Source organism: Hemiscyllium ocellatum, chromosome 9 (genome assembly GCF_020745735.1).
Source record: "Hemiscyllium ocellatum isolate sHemOce1 chromosome 9, sHemOce1.pat.X.cur, whole genome shotgun sequence".
In the NCBI taxonomy this organism is placed as follows: domain Eukaryota; kingdom Metazoa; phylum Chordata; class Chondrichthyes; order Orectolobiformes; family Hemiscylliidae; genus Hemiscyllium; species Hemiscyllium ocellatum.
The window spans coordinates 61814210-61837613 of NC_083409.1; the positions used below are offsets into that span (position 1 = coordinate 61814210).

Here is a 23404-nt window from a genome sequence, read left to right on the forward strand (position 1 = left end):
CCCAGCCACCACCCCTTGCCTGATTATATGACCCTTGCTGTTAAAGTTACCTCAGGCATTAATGTCTACACTATTTCTGATGACGTTGGACACAGAGACATGTTTTAAAATCACTGGAGCTTCAAAAATTCAGGTCAAAGCTCTGCCTGAAGGAGAATTCTACTGGTGGTTATGCTGTTGCTCAGAGGACAAAACTGTGATGTATAGAAAGCAACTGTACAGCTTTGAATAATGAAGCTGGAAGTAGAAATAAATATTGGAAAGCTGCGCTTGGCTGCCTTTGAAAGACTTGGAAACACTTAGCACAGCTTTCCTCAGAAGATTAAATAGGTGAGGTAGTGACAGTGACAAGGCAGCTCATATATGGTTTGTATAAGGAGCAAGCTGATTCGCCTTTTCTCATTCCAAGCTATTTCATGTTTTTAAGATGAAAAACCATAATCTGCTTCCTTAAAATCCTGCACAAAGGTTTATAAGAATCAATTTTGTGAGCTCCTGCTTTCAGTGTTTGGCTTTGTTGGATGGGAACACGACCTGGAGATAATGCTTTTACACTATCTTGATAACTTATACTTTTATCTGTCAAGGCTTAATCTTAAGAATGGAACATGACAGAATTACTATTGTGGGCTTTGCTGCCACTGCAGACATTTGGTAAAACACAAACAATATTTATTTGGGTCAAAAAATATAAGCTCTGATTTTATTCTGGATGGAAAATATGGTTTGTAGAAACCAAAGAGATCACAATTGGCCCATGCCCCTATCCCTAGGAGATTTTAACTCCTGGATTTAATTTGAATGCCCTGATACAGACGTTCAGCTGAAGTTGGAAGAGATTAGGTTAATGCCATTGAAGTTGTTATGGAAAATCAGTGGTAATTTGGTCCTTTGGCCCAACAAGTCCACACTGAGAGTCCTAAGAGTAACCCACTCAGACCCATTCCTCAACCCTATACTTATCCCTGACAAATGCACTTAACCTACTCATCCCTGAACACTATGGGCAATTCAGCACAGCCAATTTACCTAACCTGCACACCTTTGGATTGTGGGAGAAAACCCACGCAGACACAGGGAGAATGTGCAAACTCCACACAGATATTCACCAAGGCTGGAATCGAACCTGGGTCCCTGGCACTGTGAGTCAGCAGTGCTAACTGCTGAGCCACCGTGCAGCCCCCTGTCCTCAGTAATGTTCCCAATTTCAGAAAAACTTTAAGGTCCAGGTCAGGTGAGGTCCAAGGTATTTTGTGGCTAGAAATGGCATCTCCTTGTCCACAACGTACAATTAGAAATGAACATGAGACTTATCCAGGATTCTGTGGCCATGACACTGTTTGAGCTTGCTGGTAGATCTAAGACTGTACAACTCTTGGATGCCCGACAGTTCCTATGGCGTGTTGTCCTGATGGCCTGACTTATATAGACTTAAATAAAGTTCTTCCCCTGTTTCAACAATAACACAAAAGATCTGTTTCAAGCCTACAAGTGTAACCTGGAAAGTGGGTCACAATATTGTACCATTAAATAAAGACCTGATCCTCCATTGATGTTAAATATTGTTGGCTTTTATATTTCAATGATATTGCTTATTAAAATTTGTGGAATTGAGATATTTAAAAATAAATGATCGGACAGCTGAGATACAAAATCACAAATGTCAGATTTTGGAGGGATGTTGAGAAAGGTTATAATGCCAATGGCAGTGTATGTTAGTTTATAGAAAAAGTAAAACCTGAGGAAACCTACATGCAGAAAAGTATAAAATAACTGTTATCTTTAAGAAAAACAATTCTAACAATTTTTGCTTGGATGAAATTGTTTTTGTCTGAAGCCTGTGTTTTCCTGAACCATTTATGACAGCACTTTAACAAGGTCTATGTGGTGGTGCATTTGTATGACTCTGGTTTACTCAGTATCTTGTAAAATCCTATAGCAATAGAAACATCTTACAACACTCCCAGTACCTAGACATCAATAACTAACCAACAAAAAAGTTTCACAATTATAAAATAGTATGTCCAATGTTATCAGTCTGTTCTTTGCAATCCAGCTTCTCATGTCCTCAGGGTGCAGCTAATTACAATGAACAGCCTTAGCCATTCGCTAAAATTGCAGTTGACATCAGGCCTCAAAGATTCATACATAAACAAGGACCTTACCAGCCTCAGTAACTGCCCTTGCTTCCTGCTCAGTACATCAAGCTAATAGCTGAATGATTTCTGGTTGGTAATTAGGACAAATCTCACTGCCTATGTATCAAGTTCCCATTGGGTGAGTTTGAATAAAAACCCTTTCCTCCCCTTGTCTGATATTTCAGAATTGCCCAATAGCATATCTACTCAGTTTGAATGCACCCAAAATAGCAACATGTTAAATGGAAGAAAAAAATAATTAGGAGCCTTGCAACCATGTAGAATGGGCAAGCAAACATGTACATAATACTTATGCAACATGACTGGAGACAAAACTAAATTGAATACTGTGGTGCATTCAGTGGAAAAAAGCCATAAAATCAGAATGTGTTTCCAGCAGGAATTCCACAGGATTGACACTGCAGTATAAATATACTGAAGTGTCCCATCAAATAGACACATTCTGAACATCAGAACAGGATGTATAGTCATATCTAATCAAATGAATCAGTAATACTTAGATCTGGAAGAACAAAATGATGTGAAATGAATATTCTTAATGTGAATTAGACTTTTCCAAAAACCAGACATTACAGAAATCTTAAGATTTCTTTTCAGATTGCAAACGTTTTTTATCTATGATTTGACACTCATGTGGTGTGGTTTGATCAGATGAAATCACATCTTTTTCATATAAAAAGTGTCTCATTATTATGGATCATCTAATTGTCATGCAGATGCTGTAATATCGTTAATAAAGTAAGAGTTTATTATGCTGAAAGTTTTGCAACAGGTAGCCATGTGGACCTGATTTGTGTGAAGACTAGCACTCTCCAAGGGTGATGGAATGAATTTTAACTGTAAAATGGCTGCTTAGAAGGTAAAAACTCAGATGGTAGTACTGCATGGGCCAATCTCTAAATGGTTGAAATACAATGGTCAGGCTGTGGGAGTTAGCAGAGGAACTTGCAAGAGACAATGAGATCTTGGAGCATCTTTGAACAGTTTATTTATGACTGGCTGCTTATTTTGTTGTTTGTTCAGAGCTTCACTTTTCACTTTAACAAGGTCTATGTGAATGCTTCTGTTACAAGACTCATAATTCCATTTTTCAAATTGGAAAAAGGTTGTCCTGCAAGAACATTAGGAGCAATTGATAAACCGCTGTAACTTTCATGGAGTGTTGCTATGTTTTGACAAAAAGATATGGCCATCAAATTATATTCTTCATTTTCACTTTCATTTGTCACCTTTACAAACTTAACTCAATTTGTAAAGTTATCTTGAGAAAATAGGCTCCACAAAGGGCATTATTGAGTAAATGCATACATAAGTTTATCATCAAAGTTGGTTCATTAATTATATCACAGCAGTAAGCAACAAGTCACTCTCAATAATAAATCAAACTAATTACAAACCTTGACTTCCACAACAAGGAGGAATAAGACCCATCCATGCATATAAAGCATGGATGAATAAGGGGGAAGTCCAGAGCTGGCAGTGATCAAAAACTTTAGCAAACAAGAAAGAAAAAGAGAAAGGAGGTAGCAGACTTGGGATGGATACCAGAGCTGACATCTGTATTGCCTATTACATTATTTGGTTTTTCCATTGATAGACAACCAAGAGTGCAATCCAAGTGACACCATAAAATATAACCGTAGATTCTAAAGTCAGCAAGATCCTAGACCAACCAACAAAGCAAACTTCTTCCCTCTGCATGACATGACTTTAAAATCTTTAACATGATTTCCTTCAGTAAAGAAAAAGCACTCTCATGTCAAATTTGTAATTGAGGAGATTGATTAGCCTTATACAAGTCATAGCTATAAATCGGCAAAGTGCTGTCACTTCTCCCTACCTCATCACATGGTATCTGAAGAATGAATTCCTTCAAATGTTGACTAATCTGTGATTCTGTTCCAGCAATTTTTTTTGTTTTTATTAGAAATTTTTAGCTTTTCATAGCATTGCCAATGTACAATATCATGATCAGTAGATGCTCCACATCAAGCAGCTATAAATTTCAAATGTGTCATTATCTACAGGGCATAGAAACTCTTCTTGCCTACTTCAGGCTGGTAATGTAATACAGAACCATTCAGTTTGATGATTGATTCCATACAGCACTATCACAAGATCCAAACATGATCAAATAATATTGAGTTTACGAGTTGAACTAATGAACCGCGCATTAGTATAGTTATTAATATGGAACTGATTGCAAGAACAGTGGATTTATTTTAGCTTTCAGCTATAAATGCTCTTATGTATGAATCAGAATTTGAAATGAGTATAGGAGGAAATAAACAAGGCCTGTACGTTTCTGATAATCTACCTTACGTTTGAATCAAAACTAAACTTATAGTATAGATAGAGTAGAACAAAGTCATACAATGTCATATTTCTGTGTGTCCAGTTTCATTCCACATTATAGCATTGCACCAACAAAAGCAATAGACTTGAACTAGTCTATTCAAATTCAAATAATTTGGCACTTGCTTTGCATTTACAAATGGAGAGGTGAGCCTTAGGACCTCTTCACAACAGGCTAGAAACATCAACCACCTGCTTTCTCCAGAGGGGGTGGAAAGAGCAGTAAAATGGAACAAAATAAAAAAAAACAAGAGTTAAGATAATGAAATCTGAAGGGTGGCAAAGAAAATAGATGTTATTTATTAACAGTCTAACAAATTATGCTGAAATGCCAGTTAGATTTAAATCAGAGATAGAAATAAGGCCAATACAACTGAGGTCAAAGTTAACAGCTATCACTCTCTTCAAAAATAATTTAGTCAGAAAGCCTCTCTGAGAAGTTGTTATTTGTTTTGTGGAATGTAGTTTCCCCATTTATATGTCAATTTACTGGGACAACAAGAATTGAGACATTCATCTGCAAACTGTGGATAGCTAAACGTAATGTCAATCAGATCCATTATAAAACTAGGCTATCACTATTATCAATCTTGCTAGTATTACCAAGGAGTGTGGCTGTATTGGAGGATTAGTTTAAAGTAATTGAGATTTTCTTTGCTCAGTAAGTATCAGTCTAAAATTTCATGTCAGTGATATATTGCTAGTTTATCTTACTTTAGCTTTCACGGTAAACATTCTTAGGAGTTAGGATTATCAAATTCTCTTATGTTCTCAAATTGGTTCATTCTCATTTGAGATAAAAAATTGGCTTCTTTCAGGCTGCGCAGGGAACTCAAATTGACCTGTTTCCCAATAATGTTCACTGAAGAGCAATGTATTGAGAAAGAGCATCAGATGGTTTGCAGAAACTTCAGTTAGAATGGGAAATTTGCAGGCATTAAGTCTGTAGTCAGTAATAGGCAACAACAAACAACTTATCTGATTAGCTAGAGTCGTAAATTCATTGAGTCATACAGCATAGAAAGAGATGCTTTGGTCGAAGTTATCCGTGCCGACAAGATATCCCAATCTGACCTAACCCCATTTGCCAGCATTTGGCTTGTACCCCTCTTTACACTTCCTATTTATAAATCCATCCAGATTGTTTCAAATGTTGTAATTGTACCAGCGTCCACCATCTTCTCTATCAGCTCATTCCATACATGCACCTCTGCATGAGCAAGTTACTCCTCAGATCATTTTCTCTTTCACCTTAAACCTATGACCTCTTGTTTGGGACTCCCCCCACTCTAGGAAAAATAACTTGGCTATTCACCCTATTGATGCTCCTCATGATTTTCTAAACATCTATGAATTCTGAGAACACATCAAGTGTCTACCATCATAACTGTTATACTTCTAACAGAGAAAACCAAATTCTGTTTACGATTTAATGACCATAGTTTCAGTCAAAGGATAAAAGGTTGCTCTGATTCTGCATTAAGACATTAATGCCTGCAATATGTTCCCAGAGGGGAGGCATCGGTGACATGAAGTTCACGAGATATCCCATTACTAATAGTGACATTTAATACTTTAAATTGTTGTGCAGGCCAAAACGTAATTGCATGTCATAACCAAATGTTACTGCTATTTTTTTTATGAACAACATTAATAACTGAACTTTTCTACCTTGAGGCAAACTGAACTGCTCACGAAAGGGCTTTATTGTACACACTGTATTTATGTTCCTTTTAAATCAAAAGAACAGAAGTTTCTTTTCCAGTATTTTTTTTTAAAAATCTCTTTTCTGTTTCTTGGGATCCTTATGCCACAACTTGTGGCTGAGAGATTAGTTGATGTTGTTATTGATTTGTTTGGTTTAGAATGGAATTCACCATGTAAGCTAGCTCATGCTACACTGAATATAAATATTTCTGAGACCATTGCTTTGTAATCATCATTTTAAAATTAAAACACATTTGACAAGTGATTTAAATAGAAACTAAAAAGACGCTGTAATACCATGTTACACTTTGCTGTCTATGCAGGTATTGGTGTCATATCATTCTTTTTGGATTGAATTATCTCCATACTATCCCCTCTCCTCCTTTCCCAATGTTCCAAAGGTGTTAACTGGCAACTATACATTTTTGTCATTTATTGTGTGATTATTTGATTTTTTTTTTAGTACAACTCTGCCTTAATCCAAAATCTACTCATGCATTTTCTAGATAGTCAACACAATAGGAATGCTTGCACGTTTCTCCCCTCAGTTAGAATTTTAAAAACATTTTTAGGATGCGCTGAAGCAGGATTTATTGCCCAACCTTAATTTAATCAACCACATATTGCGAGACTAGAGTTATATGTGATTCCAAATATGCAGGGTGGTAGTTTACCTTCTCTGAAAAACATTAGTGAATTGGTTAGTTTTCCAACAATCCAGCAGCTTTAATGATTATTTTTCGGATGCTAGCTCCCAGATCTGCTAAATTCAGTTTTGCAACTTGCCACATGACAACATTCATAAAACTATCTCAGTTCAAACAAGATTGAATGTTGGACACTCTGAATCTATACAGCTAAGTTTGAACCATATTGCTGTCATTCCCTTGCACCAACAAATCCATTTGCAGTAAGAAAACAAATGAAAGAACACAGAATAACTTCCACAACTTCTAAATATTCTTTTCCTCTGCATAATCCTTACTCAAATGTTTCGTTTGTGATGGAGATGAAAGTAAGGTCTTAGGTTGGTATTAATATATTTGTACGACCACAGATTAATTTCAGACTGATTATTTACTCTTTTTAAAGAAACTGTAACCTTTGAATGCCAATCCACTCGTTGGTAACTTCAACTAGTTTCTTATTCAGATTCTCTTATCAAGCAGGAATTATTCAGGGTCTGCATTACCAGCAGCAGAACAAACTAGTTGGGCAGGCACTCTGAGGTGAAGGAAAGAAATTTCATCCCGTTAGTTACTAGCTTGCCTTGATAATCACCAATGCATTTTGGACAAGGTGAATTGTGTTAATATTTTGCAGAAAGCAAAATTGCTTTGAAGTTTTTAAGAGTAGTCATTACATAATTACTTGAAATTAATTGAAATATGTTGTTCAAAAATGGACAAGTAATGCCTTTAAAATGCCTGCATTTCAGCAGGTATGGATTTCTTTCTGCATTAGGAACTAAGTGTTTAAAATTTACTTATAGACTGTTGACTATTATCGTCTGAATAAGATAGATGAAAAGCAAAAGGGATTACCATCAATCTTTACATAATCCGCAAAGAAATGCATCTTTCTTGATTCTGGATTCTTTTCATCAGGGATTTAATTTCTCTCTCTACAAGTAAAATGCTCAGTAATACATGCAATACTGAAACAACCAGCTTACTGGAAATTTATGTGGCAGAATCTGGTCATCTGTGCAAAGGAGGCTTTGTGCTGGGCTTTCTATTGAACCCATTTTTGGCCTCTGCTTTTATTTACTGAAAGTGGAACGAGACTACCATCAGCTATGGGTGGCTAATTATCATCCATTATTGCCCCATTTAGAGCCAGGTTCATGATGCTACCATGAATGTGCAAAGCACCAAATGACAACTTATTGAGGCTGAGCTGAAAATGTGTTGCTGGAAAAGTGCAGCAGGTCAGGCAGCATCCAAGGAGTAGGAGAATCGACGTTTCGGGCATGAGCCCTTCTTCAGGAAATATTGAGGCTGAACCTTGGAAGGTGCCCTTTTGACTTTTCATGGCAAACACTGGCAATGTCTGTTTTAATTCTTGTGAACAGTCATGGGTGTCATTGCGTCACAGTTGGTCATTATATGGTTGGAATCCCTCTCCATTGTGATGGCCTGGTAACTATGGGCATGGTTTAGATTTAGAATTTAGCATTGGGTAGAAATATTTTCTTTGGACTTCATTTCTAAAATTCTGTGGAGATATTGGTTGGGAATGAGAATGTTGCCATCATTTTGCTATGTTCCAAATTCAAAATGGTATATGTAATATGTTAGTGAATTTGGAACACCCTTTTAGTAAATTATATTTGACAAATCCAGGTTAAGCTTTCCATTATCTAGTAAGTGAAATAGAATTCATTAACAAATAGACTGTGGTTAAAGTTTGTGTTTTGGAGACAATAGAATAGCTTTTATTAACATTAAGATCTAAAAATGATGTCAAGTCACCTAGGAATTTATAAAGTTTACTCACATTAAAGAGGTAAAGTAGTAAGAATTAGAATCACTGATAGATTGGTCACTCGGCCCACCATGCTTGTGTTAACTTGTAGGAAATATAATCCAATAAGTTCCATTTTGCATTGTGCTTCAACTCTTCACCCTTCAGTTATTTAGCCAATTGACTTTTGAAAGTTATTTTTGAATCTGCTTTATTATTCTAGTTGAGAAACAAAATACTCATCTTGCCTCTGGTTCTTGCACCCATGAAACCAAATCTGTGTTTTCTGGCTATGGCCCCTACCACTGCAATCAGTTTCTCCCTTTTTAAAATATTGTTTTAGAATATCTGCAACAAATTTCTCTGCCCTAAGGAGGCTAATATCAGTTTCTCTAGTTTTTCAATGTAACTGAAATACTGCATCTCAGGTGCAATTCAAATAATCATTTCTACGTGCTTTTTAAGGCTTTGACATTCATCCTGAATACCACCACTGGTGTATAAACCTCTTCAGAAATTGAAAATTCTTCCTAATATCTCGATGACCTCACCTTTACATCAATACCAAATCTACAGAATGTCCAGAGGTAATGTCTCCCATGTGAAATCAGGATACAGTGTGATACTGTATTAGCATAACATCTTGACTTTGTACCTGAGGTATCAGTTAAAATGCCAAGGCCACCATATGCTCTTGTACACAAAAAAAACTATCTCAATTTGTCCTGCCAATTTTACAGATTTGTGCATATGCCTCCTCAGGTATCATCTGTAAACACTGAATTTTCCTGTCTACCCAGGTCAAGGTCATTATGTACATCATAATAAGCAATGGTCTTAACATCAACACATGGCTGAGTATAGGCTGGCAACATGATAACACCATATACTTCTCTCCCTTCTGAATAATAACTCATTACCGCTAGTCTCTGTTTTCTGCCTGTTAGTCAATTTTACATTCACACAGCACTGCTTCTTTCATTTACACAGACTTAAATTTGTTAATAAGCCTATTGTGCTTCACTTTAACAATTGCCTCTTAAAGGTGCACCTCTGGCTGCTCTACAACACTTTCTGTTAATTGCCTTTATATGACCTCACCATGTCCCTAAGTGTTTCACTGACAATTTTTGAAGATGTACTATCAATTGTTATGTAAAAAATGCAGTAGCAATTTGAAATAAAAGAGATCTGCAGCTAGATTTTTGTATTTGTTATATTGCTTGATGATGAACTATCGTCAAGAGTACAACTTCCTGCTCTTTTTTAAAATTAAGCTGAAGTGGAACAATATCTTCACAAGGCAGCCTCACACTGTGTCCTGAATTCAACTCAGGAGACTTCACATCTGAATGTGCCACAGATTCAGTATTGATGCAAAGGTGGGATCACAGCGAGACAAAGTACATAATTTTCAATCACTGATAAGGCTAGACTGGCATTTCTAGCACTGGAAAGCATGCTGATTGATCAGCATGTTTCTCTTCCAGGACCTTTTAGAAGTGGATAGTTGTGGGTGTGGGGGAAGGAGAGGTGAACCTTAATGAACTTAAAAGGCTTATTAATGGCATAAAGCAGATAGCAACTGGAACATTCGAGTTGAGAGTTGTCTCCCTGCTGAAATGGAGGCAGCTTACAGGCACTGACTGAACATGCAATGTTCCAGTAAATATTTGAACATCACATTCCCCCCCATCCCCTCAGAAAAAAAACCTGTGGTTGCAATCCCGAGATTGCAAAGTGACTTCACAGGTCACCCTGTAGAGATGTTGCCTCTGCACAGTGACAGTTTAGATGTTTTGACCAGTTAAATATCACTTGGTGAAAGGTTTTCAGAAAGCTCCCCACGATGAAGGCACAATTTCTCTCCATTTTACACTGGCAGCTCTCACGTCTGACGATGTCTCATTGCTTGTGGACTCGCTCTTAGACTCAGGAGCTTTCCCATTGGCCTTATAGGAGCTGGTGGAATATGAAATTACATTAACGATAGCTTTTCTTTAACCTGGAATTGAAGCTCATCTCAGTAATGGTGAGAAGATCCGGCATTTTTACCTAGGTTGTAACTCCAGACCCACAGCAATGTAATTGACTCTTAAATGTACTCTGGAATGATCTACTAAACCATTCAGTTCAAGGACAATCAGGAATAAATGCTGGCCTTGGCAATGACGCATACATTCCCATGAAATAAATTTTTAAACATCATTCATTTCATGCTGATTGCTTAAATTTGGGCAATTTTACATAAAAGAAGTGTTGTTGTGAAGCGAGAACCACTTTGAATTAACACAAAGTATAACAGTTGTGTTTTTACTTTCAACCAATGTGGAATATGAGACTAAGATAGCATAGTATATGATGGCATTTAAGATTAAAATAATTAACAATGTTCCCAGTTCATACCAATCTTAAAGGGAAACTGTTTCATTGGAACATTTGTAGAAAATAAAGTAGTTATTCTTTTCTTCAAATTGGCTAAGATAATTTAGGATAATCAACAATTTATTTTACAGCAGATAACCTACGACAGACCACATACTTTGGTATCTGAAAAGCAGTAGGCAGTGAACTTAGTCATCAGAGCTAATTTAAAAGTGTAATTATGCAACTGTAATGAACTAGTTGTTGATTTGCTCTGTTCTGTTCGTTTTAGGTAAATCAACAGGAAATACTATGCTCAACTGTGTGATGGGAGGACTTGGAAGAGTTAAAATACACTTACTGAATCAAGAGTGCTTCAGCCTTAATTATTACAGCATTGGTAATTACATTCATAATTCATATTAATTCAGCTCCCTTACAAACATTACTGGCTGAAATTTCCAATCTGGGTCAGATTTGTATTTCTAATCCAGATTAGAATAAAGTTGCCAATGCTCAAGCAAAAAATAATCACAAAAGTTGATCCATTTAAAGAAAAACTCACATTTTTCAAAACCCTGGCTCCACTCAGCAGTAGGATAGTCACGTTCAAAAGTATAGGATAGAAAATAAAGAACATCTGTTTCAAACCCAAGGTTTGTTGACTTATCATAAGAAAGGAAGAAAGACACAGGCGATTTTGAGTGCCCTTTTTAAAATCTATAATGCAAAAGGAAATTCTGGACTGAAGTTGAACAAGGCATTGAATGAGCACATTACAAAGTAGTTAAGCATAACAGCATAATTTGAGTACCTCGTAAGTTTTAATCTTATCCCTTACAGCTCATTTACAGCGTTTTAGCAAAATATCTGAGATCAACAGTATATAACTTTTCTTCTACCCACTTATTAATCATATGGATAAGATTTGCAAACGCTATGCAATATTTAGGTGTCAAACCTTGTCAGTACTCAGTGGGTTCAACACTGAAACACCATTAAAATATCTTTGGGGTACTTACTTCAGGTAATATTGTTACATCATACCTGTGGATTTGAAATAAAAACAGTTAATTGCACAGATAAATTTTCAAATTTTGGAACAATACTTCAGAATTCTGATTTTTAAAATTCAAAGTGCATCCTTAGTTTTCGTGTAATGTGCTGTTACACTTCCATATTATGCCCATTCTTTCGTGCTTTCTGTTTCTGAGCTTCTTTGAAGAGTTTAGCATTTTTCCAACTGCCAAAACAATATGCAATATGGGAGTACTTTATAGAGAAAAAAAATAGCTAGACTATCTTCTTTAAGTTGTTACATTTTATTCACACTAGACATGTTTGCAAACATTTTATCCTGTAACTCAGCAGAGTGAGGGCTAATCCAATTGCAATTTTTATTTCAATTTATTTAGGCTATTTTATACAATGTGGCTTGCAGGAAATGCCTCATGAAAATAAATGCAAATCTTACATAACAATACATAGACTGCCAAATGGAAACTTAATCTGCTCTGAATGAAAGTTTCAGAACATTTAAACTCATAGAACTCTTACAAAATATAACTTAAAAGTTAACATTTATTATTATCAAAATGACGTAGGATTCGGTTCATTCACTCTGCAATTTCAATGGATGTAACTAAAATGTTTCATTTCAATTTAATGTGTGCAACTGCATAATTGTAGTTTATGGCCCAATGTTATTTATTAAGATTTTTATGTGAACCTTTCAAGGTTGGTGATGCTCAATGAAGGCAATGGAACATTTTTCATTTTGAATATCAGCATTATGTACCTCTTGGTTGGTATCATAACATATTATTATGCCCAAAAAGTATCCTTCCCATGAAAGGATGAAAGCTAGTGCACCTATAAACCCACTTTACTTTTTTCAACATGCTGAATTGCAAGTCTCAGGGACAAAGTGAACTTGTCAGTTTAGTATTGCATTTAGAAGTAGCTTTATTCTGTTGTCCTTAGTGGACTGGAAACAGACGGTCAAAACTAATTTTATATCTGCTTCTTACAAATTTTAGGCATGTACTTACATCAGTCAAGGGTGGATTCAAAAGTAAATACCGTAGACTAGCACTCAAAACCAGTGGACCACCCAGGCCAGACGGATTCAGCAGAAACAGCACTCCTGTTGGGATTTGCATCTTCTTCAGAGTTTTCTAAGTTTATTAATCTGATTTCCTTTCAATCTAAATGTATGCAACTGGGAATAACTGAGCTTAATTCAATATCAATAGTTATTAGACTGCAAAATAGATTTTGGAAGAGGAAGAATCATTTTGCAGAAATGCTTTTCCATATCTAACTTCATAAATATTTATTTCAACTGAATGCTGTCAGAGTGTCGTAGAATAGAAAAACTATCAATGTGCCGTAAAACAATCAATGAGTTTGACCCTGTGAAACTCAAATTTCTACACACCTCAATAGAAGACAGCAAAACAGGATAATTATAATGTGTATTGCTAAAGGCCAGCTGCAAGTAATCAGAGCATCACCTTGAAGAAGTACACTTAAAGTACCAAATTATTTAATCAATAAAAGATGTTTGAGGTCAACGCTTTTCAGAAATGCATTCTATAACTTTTCACATCCCCCACATCCCGCCTTATTTTTATGCTGTTGCATTTTACTTTTAAGCTACAGCAAAATAAATAATGGTGAATACTGATGATGACAAATGAAAACATAAAATTCCTTACAGATCTAATTCTTTAATACATAACTATGGGCTGTAGAATGCACAATGAATTCCACACTATTATGGGCTGAATAAAGAAATATAATTAAAAACAGTCACACTTGAAGATGAAGAATTTTTTCTTTGTTTCCTGGGAGCTCGCCATCTTAGATTGGCATCTGAATGACCTTAGAGTCTGTAACATTGGGACCTATGGGCAAACTACACTTTCAGGTCTTTTGTGTAGCATTTAGTACAAATGGCCAATTTCTTTCTTGGTGAAGGAAAGTCAAAGTACACATACCTCCTCCACCAGTTTCTTCAGTGTCCAGGTGGGAGTGTTGCTGCATTTTCAAGTCATGGTATATCAAGCACTGTGCTTCCTCCCTCTTCTTCTCCTCATGGTTACGCATGATAATCAAGGCCAAAATGTTCAAAGAACACATCATTGCAATCCTTTCTCGTTAACCTAAGATGGGTGGGGTGGAAGAATCCTGGAACATTGCTTTCAGACACAAGCAGGACTGAGAGCAGAAAAAAATTGAAATTCAGTTTGCTGCATACTGAGATGTGGCTCCAAAGCTGCTATCTTCTCAGGTATGGACTCACGTATGTGCTATTAATCACATCCATATCAGTCACACCTTTATTTTCAGTTGATGTAGTTGTTGCAAGACAGCAAATATGAATGCAGAAGATTTGCAATCTCCATTGACTCTAATGATGGGCAGAGCTATGATAATGACCATTAATTAAGTTACAGCAGAGCAGTGAAAGGGGTCAGGGACATTCAGCTGCACTTTAATAATAAACATCGACATTGGATGACACATATCATTGAGGCACCATTACAATGGAGCAAGTTTCTGACAAATTCTGATCCATTGGACATATTTAAACTTATGTATTATCATACCATCATAACTGTGAGAAGGGTAATGGCAAAGAGATTGTTACATTCTGTAGAAGAAAGTAGATAAATGCAATAATAATTGAATATGATGCTAGTGCTGAAACAGCCTTAATGGTATTCACCTCAGCTAAATAACAGAAAGGCATTGTATAACTGCTAGTCCACAGTATTGAGCAGTGTTTCACAGACAATATAACAGTTTATCTTAAAAAGCATGCTCATATCATGACTGTAAGAATCTTGTGACCTGAGGGTGTAAAGGTCTCATACTCCATCTTACCTTGGGGCACTTGGAGCATGACTCTGTGGTAATCTACGAGTTCAATTGTAGTACAGACACTTGTGCAGCTGAAGAATGTTTGCATGTAGTAGCTAACTGTAGTAAATGACAGTGGATTCTTTAATGTCATAACATCTGTGCCACATTTCTTGTGTTGCCAAGGGTTAACATGAGCATTGCCACATCACTTAAAATATATATTCAGAGACAAACTGACAGCATGGTAGCAGTGGTGAGATCTGAGATAAAATGGAATCCAAGACCTTTATATCTTCAAGTCACGTGATATATAGTGATCAAATCACAAGCAGCATTTTTGAAATTTTACTGATGTGCAGACTCAGACATAACAACGCTTAGCTACGTCTACTTGTTTTCCAATTTTTAACATTTATTTTTCAGACTTGAGCATTGCTGGCTGGCCAGCATTTATTGACTGTTCCTAATTGCCCTTGAGACGGTGCCCTTGAACCACTGCAATCCATCTGGGGTAGGAAGACACACAATTCCATTAGAAAGGGCGTTCCAGGATTTTAACCCAGTCACACTGAAGGAATGGCAATGTATCTCCAAGTGTGGGTTGGAGAAAAATTTGCAGCTGATATTCCCATTTGACTGCTGCCCTTGTTTTTCTAGATGGCATTCATTGTGCATGTGAGATATGTAAGGAGCCTTAGTATCTTTTTGCAGTGTATCGTCTAGACGACACACATAGCTGCTACTGTGGTGAGTGATGGAGTGAGTGAATGTTTATGATTTGGTGACAACCAATCAGGCTACTTTGTTCTGTATGGTATGAAGCTTCTGGAGTGTTGTTTGAGTCATTCAGGCAAATGGGGAGTATTCCATCACACTCTTGACTTGTGCATTGTAGATGGTGGACAGCATATTGGGAGTCAGGAGGTAAGTTACTCACTGTAGGATTCCTCACCTTGACTTTCTCTTGTATCTAGTGTATTTATATGACTAGTCCAGTTCAGTTTCTGGTCAATAGTGATTCGCATAATATTGATTTGGGGGTTTTAGTGATCGCAATGCAATTGATTATGAAGAAGTGATTGTTAATTTCTCTCTTTTTGGAGATGATCATTGCTTGCACTTATTTGGCATGAATGTTACCTGCCACTTGTAAGCCCAAGCCTGAATATTATCTATGTCTTGTTGCACATGAACATGGCTGCTTCAGTATTTGAGGAGTTGTGAATGGTGCTGAGTATGGTGCAATCATCAGCACTAGTCCCCCATGTCTGACCTTATGATGGAAGGAAGGTCATTGATGAAGCAGCTGAAGATGGTTGGGCCTAGGACAGAACGCTTCAGGGAACACCTCTGGGACGCCCGGACCAACCAACCCAACCACCCCGTGGCTCAACACTTTAACTCTCCCTCCCACTCCACCGAAGACATGCAGGTCCTTGGACTCCTCCATCGCCAGAACATAACAACACGACGGTTGGAGGAAGAGCGCCTCATCTTCCGCCTGGGAACCCTCCAACCACAAGGGATGAACTCAGATTTCTCCAGTTTCCTCATTTCCCCTCCCTCCACCTTGTCTCAGTCGATTCCCTTGAACTCAGCACCGCCCTCCTAACCTGCAATCCTCTTCCTGACCTCTCCGCCCCCACCCCACTCCGGCCTATCACCCTCACCTTGACCTCCTTCCACCCATCTCCATCCTCCCTACCTTTTATCTTAGCCTGCCTGGCACCCTCTCCTCATTCCTGATGAAGGGCTCTGGCCCGAAACGTCGAATTTCCTGTTCCTTAGATGCTGCCTGACCTGCTGTGCTTTAACCAGCAACACATTTTCAGCCTAGACACTACCCTGAGCAAGTCCTGCACAGATGCCCTTGGGCTGAGATGACTGTCCTCTAACAATTGCAATCACCTTCCTTTGTCCAAGATACAACTCCAACCTGTGGAGGGTTTTCCCCTGATTTCCACTGACTCTAGTCTAGCTAGGGTTCCTTGATGCCATACGTGTCAAATGCAGTCCTGATGCCAGCTGTATTCACCCTCACCTCTGGAATTTAGCTCTTTTGTCCACGTATGAACCAATACTGTAATGAGGTCAGAGGCTAAGTGGCTCTACCCAAACTGGGCCTCAGTAAGCAGCGTATTGCTAAGCAAGTGCTGCTTGATTGACCTGTTGATGATCATTTTCATCACATTACTAAAGATTGGGAGTAGACTGTATTTATATTTATTTCTCTGCTCTACTGAAGGCATGAACACACAAGGACAGACTTTCTATTTTAGTGTCATGTAAAGCTAGTACTATTAAGATTTCGATTGAATTAAAATCAGGGAATGTGACACTGGCTGCTGGCTTGGCATAACCTGTTTTACATTATCACATGAAGTTAATACCTATCTTACAGTCCTATAGTACTGTCGCCTCCTTCCTTCATATCCAGTCATTACATGAATCATGCCAGCATTAGTGGGTGAATTGTTCATGGGTCCATGAGGCCAAACATTAATCTTGTCCATATCCAACACCTGCAGATATGTACTTTGATCTGCAGAACAACCATAAGCTATCGCTGCTTCTTATGCTGCCTAAGTTAAAGATGTCAAAACCAACTGTAATTGCTTTGATTGAGGTTAGCTAATGCAGCACAGCTGAGAGATCAAACCAAAGACCTCAGGTTCAGTTCTACAGTGAACAGGGTTGACTGCAGCCTGGTTACCTTTATTGTACCATCAATAATTCTTTATTGAAAAAGTCAAAACATAATACAAAACTATTGGAGAATAATATTTGGAAAATCAGTGCTACTGTATATGTCAGTGTTTTAATCTATGACTATTAAATGCATTTGGCTAGCAAACAAGTCACTGTACTATTTTACTCACCATCTTGTTACACATTAGCTTATTTGCACTCTATTTTTGATGCACAGCACACAGTTTCTGTAAACACTTCACATATTAAAGTTAATGGATTGTAACTGGACAATCTCACAAGATAAGGAGATTTAATAGCACTGATGAAATTTCATTAAGAATGCAAAATCTGCCTTATTGTTGTAAACAATATTTTCCACATCACAAATCACTACAGGCAGCCCAGGCAGGCAGCAGAACTCAAGATATTGTCATGTCATTTAAAAAATATTAAGAAAAACCTTCTTTTCTGGGAAAAAAAAATCTTCAATTGGTCCAGATATGACACCAGCTTTAGATTTCAGAGATGCAAAATAATGTTACTGGGATTTCCACAAAATGTTATAATTGATTTGTAAAATTTTCATACGACAACTCACTCGAGGCTCACTTCAACAATTATATACATCCACTGGTACAATGATAAATTTCCTCCCTCCAAACTTTGGCTGTATATAAAATTATCATTAAGAGGTTTATAATGTTAAGGCAAAATTTTAAAGATTACAGATACTGAACTTTCATATTGGCTCATTCATAAAATATATTGACCTCCCGTAATGTTTTTCCTTTCCATTATGCTAGTCAACAAATATTAACTAATTACATCACTGCATTTTCTTCATCGGTTCCGGTCTATTTCAACTTTACTTTTATACCACAGTTCATATGAACTGAGTATGAAATATTTCATACATTCAACCTTACAAATTGTTGCTGGGGGAGGGAATAGTGAGTATCTCTTTGAAGTTTAAAGTTGATATCACATCTCTGAAGGATTTCTTGCTGAAAAATGTGCATTTGATCTGCTGTATACCTTTGTCACAGGGCAGTTATAAACTATTTTACCATTTGCACCACCACAGTTAGTCAACCAGATTCATCATGTCGAACCATAGCACATACACAAACATAAAAGGGTACAATCTTCACAAAAAAGTGTTGGTAAACAAAAACAAGATTGCCAAACACATGACTTTATATAAACTGCAGCAGAAATGTATCATCCATTGCACTTGAGGTCACCATGATTGAAAACGATTCATAGACGTTTGGCTTCACTCCCCTCATCCACTAATAACATTACATTCACCAAATGTTCTATCATTCAGCAATGCACAAGAAAGGGTGGTCTGATCATTAAATTGGGGAAGAACAGCACGTCATTTTCTTCATGATGGCATTACAAACAAATGATACTATTTGCAGTGAACTGCATTATATCACAATATTTGCCATGCGAACAAAAATAATTAAACAGTTGAATAACAACAATTTTACTTCATAAATCAAGATTGTAATCAGAGAATATCTATAAAAGTACTCCTCACTGAATACCATTTTACTGGCTATCTGTTGTGAACCTCAGACCTTACAAACCATGTACAATTGTATAATTACTTGTTGTTACTGGTGTTTAATATCAGCAACACAACTTTATTTCCTCATTATTCCTGGTTCTTTGTAGGCAAAAATTTGTTGGAGTAACTTAATATCTTAATATGTTGCATACTTTAGTGCTGAAAATGCTAGGTGAACACATCTTATCAAGAACACAATGCTGTTAAAGTTATGCTATGCAGATGTAAAGGTTACAGGGTTTGGCACAGATTGTTTTTGTGAAACATTGATACCTAGATTTGACTTTTCGTTGAAACTCCATGTGAAGCCACCTGAGCAAGCAAGTTGAATGGTAAAGTCTTGGAACATGGTGGTTCCATTTTTACCCTCCCTAGGCCCAAGGATGATCTGGAATTTAAAGTAACAATAATAATTTCTGTTAACTTTCGTTTAAAAATAAGTGTGGTTATCAAGTGCTGCAGTTTCTTACAGGTCACAGCCAATAGATGGAAATGCCACTAAAGAGGCAGTCTACAAAATAGATAGCAAAGCCACAAAAGCAGCCAGACAGAATCCCCGCACTTGCATTCTAAATTGGGAGGATAAGCAGGTCACCAGGCAAATACAAAACAAAGTGAAATAATAATCATGACTTTATGCTATTTTATTCTACAATGCAATAAAACAGTCAATGGTTGCAAACAGAAAAAGAAGCTGATCTTTTGGTTGAGATTTTCCATCAGAACAGAACAGTTTACATGACGTTCCCAGTTAAAATGTTAACCTATCTTTACTTCCTTCATCTGTTATTTATATTCTAAAATGATTGTTTTTCACATTTCTAATATTTCTAGCTTTCTTCCTCTCTATTTATTCCAAAATAAAAATGGGAGGGAGCAAGGTGGAAATTCGATGGAAGAAATTTTTTTAAAAATTAAGTGAACACCATTTCTTTAAATGAGATCTCCGATCTGAACTGCCACTTCAAGTGCTTGTGTGGGAGTGAAGTGAAAGAGAAAAATAAAGGAACGTGACAGACGACTGACCTATTCTTTCGCAAATTCCTCTGTTAAATTATTCTACAACTGCATGGAATTTTAGAAGAAAGCTGGAATGTGTTAAAGGGTATTCCTTTGGCATCCATTCTAATATTTTGAAAAGTAATTATTTGAGATGGATGCTTTCCTTGTCAGTCTTTTCAATTGTCAAAACACTTGGAGTGCCTCCTTGATTTCAGACTTCAAACATTCCATTTAAATTTTGAAACTAGATGCAAGAGACCCATTTTCATTGAATGCTTGCTGACCTTATGCTACAATGATGAAGATTAAATCATATTGCAGGTTATAAGATCTCATGCAAGTGCCATATTTTTCTTGCATGTATTCAGCACCTTAGGGGGTGTTAACCTAGTTTGTGAAGCATTGCAGCTTATATGCAAGATATTACAATATATGTTCTTAAAAAGTAACTTCCACAGCCTACAAAGCATGATAGAGGACAATGAGTTCAATGTTAGACCTTGATGATAACCTGAAAAGAATACAATTTAGACATTTACAGAATCAGTAATCCTAGGAAAGGTTCACATCCCTGTGTTTGTACTGCTAGTTGATTCTCACACTTTTCTGTGAATGAACTGTACCAGATTGTATCCAGTTCCCAGCACTTGGAAGAGATTCTTGAACTTCTTCGTGGTTCTTTTTGTTCACTGCACCTTGCACACTTCCTGCTTTGCTAGTATATGCTGACCAGACAGGATAATGCCATCACCAGGCACCACCAGGATAAAATAATTTCAGCACTGCCGGGGATCCAATAATGCTCTGTGCTTGGCACTGTGAAGAAAAGAAAGATTATAAATCACTGTGCAATTTAGAAATATGAAAATGTAAGAAGTAGGAGCAGAAATGCACCATTGGGTCCTTGAACCTGCTGTGTCATTCAATAAATCATGGCTGATTTGATTTGGCTTTAACTCCGCTGTTCCCCTGTACAACCTCATTCCTTAACTCTTCTGTCAATCAGTTTTGAATATACTCAATGATCCTACCTTTAGTGCTTTCAGGGGAAGATAATTTGTGATGAACTTCTGAGAAAAGAAATTTCTTACCATCTAACTTAAATACGAGATTCCTTCTTTTGAAATTGTTCCCCTGGTTCTAGATTTCCCCATGAGGGAACGCATCCTCACAACATCTATGCTGTCAAGTCCCTCTAAATTTCATATGTTTCAATGAGCTCATCTTTCATTCTTCCAAACACCAATAAGTATCAGCACAACCTGTTCAAGCTTTCCTCATTAAACAACCCCTTCATCCCAAGAATCAATTTATTGAATCTTCTCTGAACTATACCTATTTCGAGTATGCCCCTCCTCAAGTAAGGGGACCAAAGCTGCTTAGTACGCCAGCTGTGGTTTCATCAATGCCCTACACAAGTTGAGCAAGACCTCCCTACTTTTTTTTAAAACTCCATCCCCCTTGTAATAAAGACCAACTTTGTGTTTGCCTTTCTGCTTACTTACTGTCCCTCCATGCTAACTTTGTGATTCTCTTTACACTTTAGCATTCTTTAGTTTCTGTCCAATTAAGTTATATTTTGCTTTTCTGTTTTTCAAGCCAAAGTGAAGAACTTCCAATTTTACTCCACTGGCAAAATTCATGCATCCTCCTTGCAGCTTTCTGAATACTCTTCATATTGTCAGCAAATTTGGCTACAATCGCATTAGTTCCTTCATCCAAATAATTGATTTAGATTCTAAACAGTTGAGCTCAGTGTATTTCACTTATTACTATTTGCCATCTTGAACATGACCCATTTATTCTGATGCACTATTTCTTGTCTTGTGTCCATGCTAATATATCATGCACAACACAATGAGCTCTTATTTGCTGTATGATCTCGTATATTGCATGTAATTGAATACCCTTTGATATTCCAAATACAGTACACCTTCTTATTTCATTTTACTTACTCTGCATATTACCTCTTCAAAGAACTTCTATAAATTAAAGTTGCAAATAATATATCCATTATTCCCGTAACTATATCTTTTAAGACCCTGGGATGAAGACTGTCAAGATCAGGATGCTTGTCAGTTTCAAGTTCCACTTGTATTCCCACATTTTTCTCTAGTGATTGTAACCTTTTAGGTTGGTAAGTTGGAACAAGTGGTATGCCACAGCTACTAGTACTGGGATCACAATTCTTTTTAACTTATATAAATAACATAGATGAATGGACAGAAGCTATGGTTACCAAATTTGTTGATGATATAAAGATTGGTAGGAAGGTAAATTACTAAGCGGACATAGGAGGCTGGGTCGAGAGTGTGGTGCTGGAAAAGCACAGCAACTCAGGCTGTATCCGAGGAGCTTATGCCCAAAACGTCGATTCCCGGATGCTTCCTGACCTGCTGTGCTTTTCCAGCACCACACTCTCAACTCTGATCTCCAGCATCTGCAGTCCTCACTTTCTCCCAGATATAGGAGGCTATAGAAATATGTCAGGCAAAGACCTGACAAGTAGAATATATGATAGGAAAATGTGACATTGTCCATTTTAGAAGGAAGGAAGAATAAAAAACAAATTTTATCAAAACAGTGAGAGACTGGGAATCCTAGGCATAACTTGCAAAATGCTAGTATGCAGCTAATAGAATATGTTCACCTATTGCAAGGGAAATTGAATACATTAGTAAGGAGATTACACTTTAGTTTTACAGGGCACTAAGACCTTATCTGGAGTACAGTGTATAGTATTGGTCACCTTATCTCAGAAAGGATGTTTAGTGCTTTGGAAGCAGTTCAAAGGATGATTACCAGATTTATACTTGGAATGGCTGGATTATCTTCTGAAAAAAAGGTTAGACAGGCTCAACTGTCATCTGCTGGAGATCAGGAGATAGATGATGACCTGATTCCTCTCTTCCTGAAAATGCAGTGAAGTAGAGTCATAGAGTCATAGAGATGTACAGCATAGAAACAGACCCTTTGGTCCAACTCATCCATGCTGACCAGATATCCTAAATTAATCTCATCCCATTTGCCAGCACTTGGCCCATATCCCTGTAAACTCTTCCTATTCATATATCCATCCAGTTGCCTTTTAAATATTGTAAATGTACTTGCCTTCACCACTTCCTCTGGCAGCTCACTCCATACATGCACCACCCTCTGTTTAAAAATGTTGCCCCTTAGGTCCCTTGTGTATCTTTCATCTCTCACCTGA

At 37.1% G+C, this 23404-nt stretch overlaps 1 protein-coding gene across 1 annotated transcript in view; it reads right to left on the reverse strand.

Annotated features, from left to right (window-relative positions):
* Nucleotides 1–20457: 20457 nt before the first annotated feature.
* The window catches only part of negr1 (neuronal growth regulator 1), a 535089-nt gene continuing 532142 nt past the window's right edge, over nt 20458–23404 (reverse strand). Inside the window, exon 7 of the mRNA XM_060829789.1 lies at nt 20458–21009. Coding sequence (XP_060685772.1) covers nt 20909–21009 — 101 coding nt within the window. The 3' untranslated portion in view covers nt 20458–20908. The remainder of the gene's footprint in view (nt 21010–23404) is intronic.